The 14,227-nt window shown below is 28.5% G+C and overlaps 1 protein-coding gene across 1 annotated transcript; it reads right to left on the bottom strand.

Moving 5' to 3' along the window:
* Positions 1-1,937: 1,937 nt before the first annotated feature.
* Positions 1,938-6,015, bottom strand: AT17.1 (plastid movement impaired protein). Its single transcript, XM_047325668.2, has 2 exons — positions 5,386-6,015; positions 1,938-2,166 (listed from the first exon to the last, which is right to left on the bottom strand). Exons 1-2 carry the CDS (start codon positions 5,893-5,895, stop codon positions 2,104-2,106), a joined length of 573 nt encoding a protein of 190 aa, XP_047181624.1. The 5' UTR covers positions 5,896-6,015; the 3' UTR covers positions 1,938-2,103.
* Positions 6,016-14,227: the final 8,212 nt, after the last annotated feature.

Below are 14,227 nucleotides of genomic sequence, written 5' to 3' on the forward strand. Positions count from 1 at the left end.
TATGAAAAATTAAAACGAAAAGTGAGATAAATTTTTAAATAAGGAAAAAATATACATTGAAAACAAATTAAAATTTATGAAATTGACTTGAGGCGACTTAGGAGTGTTAACAAACTATAATATTATTTATCACCAATTGAAATGAGTAAAAATAAAAAAATTACTATTAAATAAAAAGGGAGGCTCCCAAAATTTTACAACAATTTTCACTAAATTTTAGCCAATTATAAAAATAAATTTAAAGGATAATAAAATCAACAACCAAACACATTATATATAATCAAAATAATTTTTATATGCAAACTATACGGACTAAAATGTAATGTACAAGTAAACTAAGATCTATAGGGTATCTCTAATAATAATTATTTATATGGTTTCCTTTTCATTAATATTTTATAAAGATAGTTGTTTGTATAGACAATCTTCTTATAGTTTAAACATCCCATATTTATGGAATCATATTAAAATATTACTTTTATTATAAAATGAAATTCATTTCATTGAAAACGGACTAAGACTTCACAGTATCAACTGTCTTTGCACATCACAAACACAAATTGAATTTTAGAATATAGTTGTTTTAACTTTATCAGAAATATATATCTACCTCAAATTTGATATGTTTAACGCTGTATTACATTTGTAAGAAGATCTTGTCACTCATTTATACATGGTCAAATAACAATATATTTTTGTAAAAAAAAAATGTGGTCTATGAAAATGGGACCAATTAATTAAACTTAAAAGTTTAGTAAAATGAAGTATAATTTGAAATGGATATGGATTGCAAAATTTAAACATTTTTAAATATTAAAAAATGTGCTATACTAACTTTGGTAAGTTTAATCTCTTTTTTTTCTTTCTTATATTCAAACTCTTTTTAAAAACAATATTGTTATTATAGGATTAGATTCGACCGGTCAGACATAACTGCATGCTGGGTCAAATGGACCGAAAAAATTTCATAGTCGGTCCGTTGGTAGAGTTAAAGCGCAATCATTACGATAACTATGGTTAAAGCTGGTATTGATGACCATTAAAAAATAAATTAATTGATCATATTTTTGTAGACTCTATAAATAGAGATTTAATTTCGAGATAAGGAGATTTTTTTCATAATCGAATTATTTTAGACCTCCAAAAAAAAATCTGACTTGACACAAAAAACACATGTTCATCCAAGGTAAAAGTATGGTACGGGGAGGTATCTCGTCCCATTTTAGCATAAGCAAATACCTTTACAAATAGTGAAGTTTTACGATTATATACTGAATCATGTAATATTATACGTACTTATCAAGGTTTAATGTCTCAATAGGTCCCTATTTTTGTTCAGAATTTGAAATAGGTCCCTTTATTTTTTGGCGTCTGAATTAGGTCCTTATTTTTGTTAATTTGATGCAAATAAATCCTTTCCGTCAATTTCATCAAACGGCGTTAATGAATGTGTGACGTGGCCTGAGGACAGTATTGACACGTGTAAGGCCATGTCACACATTCATTAACGCCGTTTGATGAAATTGACGGAAAGGATTTATTTGCATCAAATTAACAAAAATAAGGACCTAATTCAGACGCCAAAAAAATAAAGGGACCTATTTCAAATTCTGAACAAAAATAGGGACCTATTGAAACATTAAACCTACCTACCAATTTAAAATTATATATATATATATATATATATATATATATATATATATATATATATATATATATATAAAGTTATGGTTATGGAGTACCTCTCAAGTGAGGGTTTTTGTCCCCCGGTCATCAGCCAAAGACAAATTAATTACCAAAGAATTACAAATTTCAAGAACTGTTTTTGTTTTTTGGAAAATAAATTCTGAAAATGTTAAGATGCAGAAAGAAAAACGACGAGGTGTTATTTGAAACGATGTACATTCACTACTGTTATTCACAACTACAAAGGTACTGTTTATAAGAAACACCCATATATAATTATTGCAACAGTTTGTGACTCATACACAAAAATATATATATATAGCAAGAAAATGTAAACAATATCAGTCTTATAATTAAATAATAAAAGCACCGTGAAGCTCATTTTCTCATGAAGGCTAATTCATGTAAAATAACTGTTCATGAAGCCACTCCTATTATAGGACTCCCTCCTTCACTGATTGCCATAAAACTCACTCTTTTCTGCAACAATTCATCATCCAAACATTCAATTCATAATCCAACCTTCACTAAAAAAATAAGATAAATTCTTATATTATAAAAATATTTACAAGTTTATTTTTTAAAATTAAATTAAATTTAAAGTTTATTTTTTAAAATAATATCAGAATCATCATAGCCATATTTATTATTAGTTAGACTTATTTCATCACTTATTATTGAATCATTATTAATAATAAATTTCCCACTTAAAATAAATAAGACGGGACCATTAATAATAATTAGTTTCAATTTAAAATACATATAACTTGATCTAAGAAAATGTATTAGATATTTTACTTAAATATATAAATTAGTGTAAAAAGTTTATTTTATTAGTAAGTTTTGTACGATTAAATTAAATTTAAAATGCAGACAAACTTGCATGGAATAGTTTAATTTTGACAACCACTCTTTGATAAAGAATGATAGTCAGCATGGAAGTTTGTGTTTATTAAAGCAAATGTTATATATAATATCTGTGGAAAAATCTTTATTCTGTGCAGACCCAACAACTTGAAAAGGACATGGCGCTTAACCCTTTTGATATCAGTTTTTGTTCGCATGAAATGATGTTTAAACTGCTTTTCTTATCCATTCTGTTTTGCTTGTCGTCAACTATATCAATGTGAATGCTGAGGAATCTCTTCTTGTGTTTTCTTACAACTATATATGTCATGCTCTTTCATTTATGATGTATGTTCAATACATTACATAGCACAGATGGAGATTCAAATTTATAAAAACTGGGAATATAAAATCTTATCATATATATATATATATATATATATATATATATATATATATATATATATATATATATATATATATATTTTGTTTGAATTTGAATTTAGGTTTCTTTAAGGTAAGAACAATAAAGTTACAGGTCTTATAATGATTTGATAAACCTAACCATTTTAGTATGGGTTAAATATGTTTTTAGCCCCTAAACTATTGATTGTTTCTGGTTTTCGTCCCTCTTTCAAAGTAAGGTACAATTTGGTCTTCATTCTTTTCGAAAACGTTCGTTTTAGTCCTCAAAAACTAAACACTGTTTAAAAATTTGGTCCTCATTTAGCAACAAATGAGGACTAAAACCAAAATTCCGAGGACTAAAACGAACGTTTCGAAAAGAATGAGGACCAAACTGTACCTTACTTTGAAAGAGGGACGAAAACCAGAAACAACCAATAGTTTAGGGACTAAAAACATATTTAACCCTTCTAGTATACGAGAGTTTAAGTATATATCTGAACTTTTACAAATTCAATAATTCTTTTTAGTAAAATATAAGTGTTATCTTTCATTTATAAATTGTTTTTAGGAAATGAGTTTAATAACTTTAATTCATCATTATAAAATTATGTTATTTTTGTTTAACGTGAGATATCCAACATAATAATCATGTTATATCATGATATATACCTATGATATACTCATATATTATATTAGAAAATAAATTTAAGTTTAACTCATCTTTATCACAAAACTAGTTTATATAAAATTAGAATTGTTTCTATTTATATATTATAAATTAATTTTAATTTTAGTTGATGGGTACGTGAATCTAGCTTGATGAAAGAATTTATAATTGTAATATTCTAAATAAAAACAAATATTAACGAAAATATTATTTTTAATAGCTAAAATGTTCAAAGTTAGCTTTATATATTCATAAAATATCTCAAAAACTTTCATAAGAAAAGGAAAGTCCTAAAATGATTGCTGGTGTAAAAAGTTTATAAAGAAAAGGTCTAAATTACGTGAGAGTAAGTATTATAGTGAAACCAATACAACTTGTCACTTATTACATCTAGTCATTCATGATCAATTAATATTTCGTATATAAAAATTGCAAGTATTTTAATAGAAATTATAATTTTATGTACTAAAAGTTAAATGTTTAAAGTAAGAAATGTTCTTAATGATAAATAAATCAATAAATACTAATAAAGTTGTTTTGTTGCGAAATATAGATAATGATTGACAAAAACGTCTTTATGTTTTTGTCCGTTTTAGGATTTTTCTATAAATCGTTGACCATGTGACCAGCAATAATGATATATAAAAGAAAAATAAATAAATTCCATTTAATAATATAAAAGGCGATTGAACCCCCTACGTCAACTTATTCACAGAACAATTCTACTACATGCATTGACCCTAACGTCACAGGTCGAATAATGTACGAAAATATACTTAGTTTATGTTATGCAACTCCATTTTGTTAAATAAATAAATAAATAAATAAAAAGTTATTTCTCTAAAACTTTCTAAGGTAAGAAGACGTTGCTTAATCTGAAATTTGGTTCATGAATGATTCAAAAGAATATTACAACATCACTAAAAGTAAAATTATTGTAAAAACATAAGTGAGGTTGGTTTGTTCAAAACAGTAGAGACAGATTATTTTCATTTAAATTATAAGTAATTTCATAAAGAAATTATTGAAAGCAGTTTATAAATACTTATATAAATACTTATGTTCTGATATAAATTTCAATAATTTAAATAATACTTAGATATGCTTTTGTCGCTGACAAATTACCAAATTTTATTTTTACTTCACTTTTCTCCTTAAATTTTTTCAGACAAGATTTTAAACAGTAAAATAAGGGAAAATTTGTTAATGCTTTCATCAGCAAAACAAAATGAAAAATTCAAATACAAAATTCGATGATTTATACTAGAAAAACCTATATTCAAGTCCATTAAATTTAATCTGTTCGAGAATACAGATAAAATCGAATGATTAAACAGTGATAATATTCAATAATGCTACATATTAAGAACTAATACATTTAAAAATATATTCTTGCATGGAAAAAAAAAAATCAACTCGTGTTTCTTGCACAAGAAAAAGGACATGAAGAAGCATTACTTTTGTTACTAACGTAGTTTTTTTTTTTAAATTTATCTGTCTTTAAGTTAACTCTTGTATTTGTTATACTCTGACTAAATTATTTTTTAATTATCCATAAAAATAATCAATAACTTATTTCATACTTAAAATTACATCATCATGTCTTAAAATGATATATTCAGTTAAAAAACACAGACTGCTATTATTAGGTTAGAGTCAGTCAATCAAAATTAATTAATGGTACTAATTAAACTAATTTAAAAAATTTCACATCAGATAAAAAAAAATACAGATGTTTATAATAATTTTACATTTTACTTGCATGAAGAATAACGTACCTGACGAGCTTTTGAACCCTCGCCGCTTTTGGCCATGCAGAGTCCAACGATCTTCTCCGCCGCCTCCGCGTCCGTTTCGCACCCACGCATCGCCCTCTCCACCTCCGCCTTCGCCACCCGCATCCTCAGCCGTACTGCGCCGTTCTCCGCCGCTTCCATCCCCTGCCCTTTCATGATGGTGAGGTCCGACGCAGACCTCCGCGCCAGCACCAGGCTCTCCAGCCTGTCCTTGGCGCTCATGTTGATCCCGGACCGCACCCTCCGTGGCAGCACCGCCGCCTCGCGCGGTAGCTCCACGAGAAAGTAAAGCCTCTTGGGCGCCAACTCCCGGTTGGCCTCGAGCGGCCTGGCCCTGACGCCGTAGTGCTTGACCGCCTCGGATTCCAGCAGCACGAGCCCCGGGTGGTCCTTGAGGACGTCGCAGACTCTGACCGGAGTCTTCAACTTGAAGGTTTCGCCGTCGATCTTCATGACCTTGGTCGTTTTCTTTCCTGCCAAGGCATTCCCCATTGGAATTTTATGAAGTGAAAGCTTGATTATTTGATTACAATGGAAGACTCACATGTGGGAGGTGGTGGTTGTGTTGAAAGTTGGACTTGGAGGGTGTGAGTGTGTATGTGTATGTGTATGTGTTCGTGGGTGGTTGTAGATTTATGTAATGTTTGGTCAATAAAATGAGGCTGTCTTTTGAAAATCTTATTATAATCGATAACATGGTTGTTACACTGTAATTTTACACTCAATTATCTAGGTCAAACTCGGTTTCATATTAAGGATTCACACACGCATATATACAATTTGATCAAAAGGTGAAAAATTTAAAAGAAAACTCGATATGAATACAGGTATATAGAAAAATATTTTTTTTACACACCTAAATTTTTTACATCTATTTGATATTATATTTACTTTTTTTTAAATATAAAAATTTACATAATCATTTTATCTTATGTCATATGAACGTAAAACTCTGATAGTATTATTATTCAGGTATCTAAGTGTAAACTAATAAAGTTGTTAAAAGTTTTGGATTTTTCCTATAAAACAACTTAAAGAGTCAAAGTAAATTTTTTATTATTTATATAGTCCAACTTTATTAAAAGTTTCAACTTCTTTAAACCTAAAAAAGTGAAGCTTGAATTTCTCTTGTTTAACTCATTTTGCTTTAGCAAACACTTAAAACAATTATTCATAACTTTATCAACTAAAAACATGATTTTCTGTTCACTAAATTTTTATTTTAATATAACTTGCAAAAATAATGTAAAGATATACAAAATATGTTTTAAATAAAACATTGCTAGTAAAATTGAAATATTATGAATATAGAAGATGTTTTAAATATTATACATATATTTAACTATTTTCATAAAAAAGAAGAGAAATTGAAATAAATTTCCCCAAAAACATAAACTAATTTATATAATTTCTTAATGTAAATCTTTTTAATTTATGTATGCACTAATTTCATCTCACAGTAAATCTAATTTTATCTTTTTTACTTATTTATGAAAATAAGTATTGAAGCATACATAGGAAATTATCAGACCCAATATACTAGCTCTGAAACAACTTTTATAAATGGACCTAAATTAAAATTAATTGTATAATTTATTGTATGATTGATTAATGTTTGTGAAATGGAAAACACTAAATTATGAAGAGAAAAATAGAAGAATTGCTACAGTGAGACTCTCTGGGTTGGGGTTTGGTTGTTTTGTAACAACTCTGCTTTCATCTTCTTATCTCTTCAACGAGGCCACAAACGCCAATCACGGAAGAACAAAACAAATTTTCTAATAACACCATGCTTAGATCAACACAAGAAGATGAAATTTTATTCAAATGAAATATAATATGGTGTTGATGTTGTGTTTAACTCTTTAATTTTTTTTTACCACAATAATAACAAATATAATTAAAGAGAGATAATTGGGTTGTCACAACCCTTATACAAAAAAAGAGAAGAAAAAAATTTAAAAAATCCAAGAACCAAATTTCCCACGGATACCTTCTTAATGTCACTCAAAACAAAATAAAATTTGAAGAAACAATATAAAATTTTGTAAATGAACTCAAGCATAAATTAATTTTAATTTAGTAAAAAACATTTCATCACATATATAAATATATATATATAATATGTTATTTTATTTTACAGGAAAGTCTATCAAATTTGATTTGTTTGTTATTTGTGATTTTTCTAAGGATATAATAAATTTGTTTCTTTACATAGCATATCTTCATTGAGTAAAGATTTCATTTTGTTTTGTTTTCACAATGTATGTCATGCAATCAAAGTAGAAGCTAGAATTTGTCGGTTCTGCAAACGTGTTGATTTTTTGAAAACTCAAACCAAACATCCACACAGAAAACACAATTATTCCACTTTAATTGATATACATGTGCAGTGGATTGGTTGACCTTTTTCTTGCAGGTATCTTTGGAACACTCTAAATTTCACCACCAAAGGGCTTTGAGAGTAGTTCAAAAGTGATTTAGGTTCAAATCAATCTTTCTTCACAATATTCAGAAATGTGCTTCCAAAATTCAAATAAAGTAAGCATGAATTTCAAGAGCAATGTGTGACATTTTTTCAAAGTGAAAGAAAAAGTTGTGAATCAGAAAGAACAAATATATTAAAAAATATTACAATTTTAGTATAAAATTTTACTTTTATCAATTATTCAAATGATTAAATATCTCATTAATTTTAGTAATTGTACTATACCTGACAACCGACCGGCTGTCATACAAATTAATCAGGAAATGTAAATATCATTAATGGCCAATTAATACGTTTAATGGCCATATATTAAAGACGAATATATGGTATTTGTGAGTGATTGACAGATTATATTGTCCAAAAATATACTGCACTAATGGTTAATCAAGAACGACCGACCATCGGACCAATTCAACCGAAACAGTAGTTGTTACATATCTTAAAAAAATAAAATTAAAATACAATTCATCTTAAAGAAACTTTCTGTCCTCTATTTTTTACTTTCTAAATTTAAAATTCATTCAATTTTAATGACAATAATTTTATTTTTTTCTCTTTAGTAAACACATAATAACTACTGACAAAAAGCTTCTTCATTTTTATTAACTATTAACAAAATTTATATAAAATTAAAGTGAAATATATTAGTATTTATTGTACTAAAAGGATTACTACCCTTGAAATAAATAAATGATTTAAAGTTTGATTAGAAACTAAAGTCCAAAGGTGAAGTCCAAATTGATGGGTGGCTGATGAAATTAGAAGTGGTGCATTAGTCAAACATTATATTAGGCAAAGTGTGAATTTTTTCACTTCATGTTGAAAAGTTACACTTTTGCTTTCTTCTTTGGCTGACTCACTGTGCATGAAACAATCATATCTATATATCTTTATATCTATCTATAATTGGAAGCTTCTAAAATGACACAAACCTCCCTCCCTTTTTCTCCATGTAGGAAGAAGTGAGGGCAAAGAACAAGCACGTGTTTGGAATAAAATGCACAATTTGTTACTACTTTATTCAAAAGTGAAGCATGCTTAGTCCAAAGCCAAACACGCTCCAAAAGGTAATTTAGCATAGCCAACTCAACTTCAATTTCTGCTATAGTTTTATTTCCTCCTACACTTTAATGGGTTTAAAAAGAACATTGTAATTATGTGATTTTTTTTATGTTTAATTAAATTTTATGTTTTTCATAAATTTAGTTTGTTTATTAAGTATTAAAAAATTATAACTTTTCAGTTGATTTTTTTTTATTTTTCTATTAACTGAGTTACATAACTACTTATATATTATCTTAATTTTTTTATATGTTATTTTGTGTTAATATTAAATGATGTAATTTTGTTCTTGATACAAAATTAATGTGGTCTTGTTGAATGAAAGTAAACAAAAAAAAAATGAAAATCTAAATATAATATTGAGAAATTGAAAAAGAAAGTGATATTGAAAAGGAAATAAAAACAAAATTGTGTTCAATAAGGATAAACCAAAATAAATAAGTAAATCGAAAACTTAAATATTGAAAGGTTGCCAAATAAAAATATGTTAGACCAGGATAATAATAATAATAAGTCATCCTTTAATAAAAAAGTAAACAATTTTTATATTTGAAACTCAACTATACTGATTGAATTTTTTTTCTAGTGTTTTAAATATGTTTTATTTTTATTTTTTAGGTAGTGGGTATACCAAAATTAAGTTTGTTTTCAAGCATTATTCTTCAGACTTTAGCTATATTGCTTTGATTCCCGAATATTCAAAGGTGCAATTTTAGTTTTTATCAAGTGAGTGTACATGACATCAATAGATTTCAATTAATCAAGGAACTAAATTAGTACAACTGATATATGTGATAGGAATAACTGACCTAATAATTAGAATAAGGGAGACTAAAATTACTACGTAAGAAATTAAAATAATAATAATAATAATAATATAATTCACACGAAAACAAAAGTATATATTATTATATTTCTTCTAGATACTCACACCAACAACAACCGATTTTCAAACCTCACCTGCTCATTTTGTTGGGTTGCTAGTTTTTAATACCATCGAGATATCATGCACTAATTTAATGCTTAAAAATGGTGTTTCATTAACCAGTATTTATTAAACATATCCAATAAATGGATAATTATTAAATATTTAAAAATTGAATATTAAATTATATTACTTGTTTGGATCTCCCATAATGGGAATCAATGACGAAGAGCAGTTTTGCTATGCATTTTAAACAACCCATATAAATTAGTCCTATAAGGGTTACATTATGAAATTTTGACTAGAAACATTTGCTGTCACAGCTTATTATTAAACACAAGCATTGCAGAAATTTTAAAAGTTAGCATAAAAGTAGAAAAGTTGATAAGTAGGTATTAAAAACAACATAGTTTATAGTTTATTTTGACAATCGTTTTTATTTATATTCGTGTAACTGAAACTTCCAGAATTTGTATTCAAAAATTAACTGATCAAATTATTCCAATAGGTTGTTGGGTTTTAGTTGGGCACCTTATAATTGTTAAATTGTACATCTTTTTGTGGATTTTTTGTAATACATAATAACAAGAAAAAATATTCAAATTGTTTCGGCAGGATTTAGAACCCTAATCCAAAACATCCAAAGTTGTCTATTCCAATGTCCAGTTGTGTTGTCTTCACTCTTCTCCTTGTCCGAGCCGCGGGGGATGGTGCCTGCAAAAGACACTCCGACGCTCAAGTCAGTGACTTTGCGTAATAATCTTGTAATCAAGATTTAGTTATCTGAGTTCTTAGTTTCAGTTCAAGTTAAGTTACCTGTCTCTTTGCCAGAAATATATTTATAAATTATAATGAGCTTATCGTTAGGTCTGTCTCATTAACCACCAACGAATGACAATATTAATTGTCAATAAATGACAATTATTTTCATTAACTCCACGATAGTTATTACTATTGATTACCTTAACGGCTCTTTTTACCGATCGGTTTATTGACCTGAGAGGTATCATCAGTCTGCTGACTCTTCTGCTCATTTATCGTTTGGTTGGTTGCGAGCCCATTTTACGAGCCCATTTTACGGAGCGGTTAACTGTTTGTCCGCTCAATTCATTTGCCTAAGAGGTACCATCGGTCGGCCATGAGCTCAAAATAACTTAGAGGCTCTCTTGCACCTTTACCGTTTGGTCGGCTATAAGCCTATAGTAACACAAATGGTAATTGAGACTCTAATAATCCTATTCCTTAATTGATGCATATATTTTAAAATCTTATCCAATATAAAAAGATATTTTAGAATCAAAATATAGGAATTAGAGAGACTTGAAAATAATAAAAAGCAATATATGTCTAGGTAGTGAAAAGATTTAAGTGAGGTAGGTGGAAAACTGAAGAAGGAAGATGATTTGACCAAAACATAAAATATAAAATGGAAAGTCTTGTTATAGGTTGAAGTTAAACTTTTAGGAAGATACATGTCGGAGAAGCTACTTTACGTATAAGGTTCTTAAACTATACAATAAATATATTATTAAGGATAAATGAAATAATGAGTTTGGGAGATAGATGGTCTTTGATTGAATAACACATTAATGATGACTTTTATATTTTATAGAAAAAACAAAGAGATTTAAGAGAAAGGTTTTTCTAGAGAGATAATAAGATTTTTTAAATAAACTCAATGGACTAATTCTAAAATTAGAACAAAGTTTAAATAATTGATTAATTATAAATTTTATTGAAAAGTTAAGGGAATAAAAATATATTTAACTCAAAAAATTTTAATACTTGAAAATTTATTCATCAGATAATAAGTGAGGGATATGCTCTCTTCATATCCTTTACTATCTAGCATGTAGAATCATTTGATCTAGCATCTCATAAGACCTTTACTTTGATGGTCCACAATTTCTATTGGCCAAGCTTCCACAGAAAAATTCTCATTTATTTGCACTTCATCTAACTCTAACACATGACTAGGGTCAAACACATACTTTCTAAATTGAGATATCTGGAACACACTCTAGAGATTTTCTACTGGAGGAGACAGAGCAATTTCATAAGCTAGTGGACCAAAACTCCCAAAAGTTTGATATGGTCTAATGAACTTTGAAGATAATATCATAGAATGGTTAGCTCTTCTCACGCTAGTGAAAGGAGTCACCCTCAGAAAAACATATTCCCCAACTACAAATCCAAATGTCTTCTTCTTTAATCATCATAAGACTTCTGTCTTTGTGATGCCTTCATTCTACCCTGTATCTACCTTACTTTCTATGTGGTCTGTTGTATCAACTCGGGTCCTACCAATAAGGACTCTCCATCTAATAGTAACACAAAGGTGTTCTGCACTTCTTACCATAAAGAGTTGATAGCCTCCTCCTTAAGCTATGAAGGTGAGTGTGTGAAAGAAATAGGGTTGTATAGTGGGGATGCTCTCGATTTAGATGTTAGAAGGGTGGAAAATGGTGATGTTTGGTGCTCTTAAGAGAAGTTGGGTCAATTCTCAAGGAAGATGGCTAGAGGAGAGACCACATTGGATGCTCTAGCCATGACTTTAGAGGCAAGTAAGATGACACAATAAATTAGCAGCATAACAATACTAACCTCAAAGTTAATTTACATGGGGAAGATATATCTATTTATAGGCTTAAAGTGTCTCCAAATTGTATTTAAACAAGATCGTTTAGAGATTATACTGCCTAAGCACCTCAAGTTTTGAAGTTTAACAAAAGACATTGAACGAAGTATTGTTTTTTACAAAAAGTCATGTTAAAGAAATTAGGTCTAAAAGAAAAATATTTTGTAACATCTTTTACACAAATAATAAAGTTTGTGATAATGTTTTCTGTACAGTATAAAATATTAACCGAGTGGTTACAAACAACCAACCGGATATTCAGGTAATCTGTTTATATCTTATTTTGTTTATATTTTATTGGGCTTATATCAGCTTAGGATCCATGAGTAAATTATAAATACAAAGGCAGGGCCGAAAGCCAGGTACGTTCCACTCACGCATTATTCACTCTACGCTACTCTCAAATACTCAATAGTGATAACTATTCACTAAATATTCAACCAAGAGCCGAGGCTCTTCAAATCACACGCCTAACTTGAGCGTCGGAGTATCTTTTGCAGGTACATCCACCCCCGTCCAAAAGGAGACCGATCGGCTTGCGCCAACACCGATCGGCCAACAGCTGGAGTTTGGAAGCGAACGAGCGGCCCAAACACGTCAGCAGGTTAGTCTCTCGGTCCCCAAAAGTATCTACCGAAACATTTTCTAAATTAAATTGTCTAATGAACAAAGTTTATGAATAACGTATAAGGAAAGAAAACATTTTTCAAAATGAATCATCTAATAGATGATATAAGTAAATAAGTTAGCGTTTTATGAACAAGAAATGATAAACACTGAAGCTTAAAAGATTGTCTTAGTATCTTATTAAATAGGGTTAAATATGTTTTTAGTTCCTAAACTATTGGCCGTTTCTGGTTTTCGTCCCTCTTTCAAGATAAGGTGTAATTTGGTCCTCATTCTTTTCAAAATTTTGGTTTTAGTCCTCGAAAACTAACACCGTTAAAAATGTGGTGGTTTTCGAGGACTAAAACCAAAGTTTCGAGGACTAAAACTTGAGTTTCGAAAAAAATGAGGACCAAATTGTACCTTATTTTGAAAGAGGGACGAAAATCAGAAACAGCCAATAGTTTAGGGACTAAAAACATATTTAATCTTATTAAATATGCACATATGATAGCTAAACGCTACTCTCTAGCTTTTGATAAAACATCTCCTCTACCTTAGACAACTTAATCTTCTACTGCTCAACTCTAGACACCTTGATATGTATTTGCTCAATCTTAAACAACCCGATCTTCTTATGCTTAGCTTCAAACAACCCAACTTATCCAATCCTAGGTCTCCTTTCTAGGAGCACAATGTCCGAGCTTTCTGCATTATTAAAATCTCCATCTTTTTCATCTTCTTTTGCAAAAGTTATAATATCTAATTTATATTATACAATTTTAGTAATAATAATAATAATTTTAGATACTAATAATTTTTAATTTATAAAATAATTTTTTGTTACTACAATAACTAATATTATAATCAATTTTCAAATTAGTCTATATTTAATTAATTTTTTACAGTGTTAGTAACATTTTAGTAAAATACTATTATAGAGTAAATTAATTTATCTACGATAATATTTTTTAAAAATTAATTAATATTATTTATAGTAGTAGGATATAGACAATAACATTTTTAATAAATATAATAAAAAACAATATTGCTAAAACTTATAAAATTCTATAGTGCACCTTGGAGATGATATTAATGGATTGGA

Source organism: Vigna umbellata, chromosome 3, assembly GCF_029865625.1.
Source record: "Vigna umbellata cultivar VRB3 chromosome 3, Vumbellata_1.0, whole genome shotgun sequence".
Classification (NCBI taxonomy): domain Eukaryota; kingdom Viridiplantae; phylum Streptophyta; class Magnoliopsida; order Fabales; family Fabaceae; genus Vigna; species Vigna umbellata.

Bases quoted from the DNA above. Each gene is read 5' to 3' on its own strand.
- AT17.1 (XM_047325668.2), bottom strand. From the start codon at position 5,895: ATGGGGAATGCCTTGGCAGGAAAGAAAACGACCAAGGTCATGAAGATC. The intron at 2,167-5,385 runs GTACGTTATTCT...GAATTGTTGCAG, and splicing joins AGGGTTCAAAAGCTCGTCAG to AAAAGAGTGAGTTTTATGGC.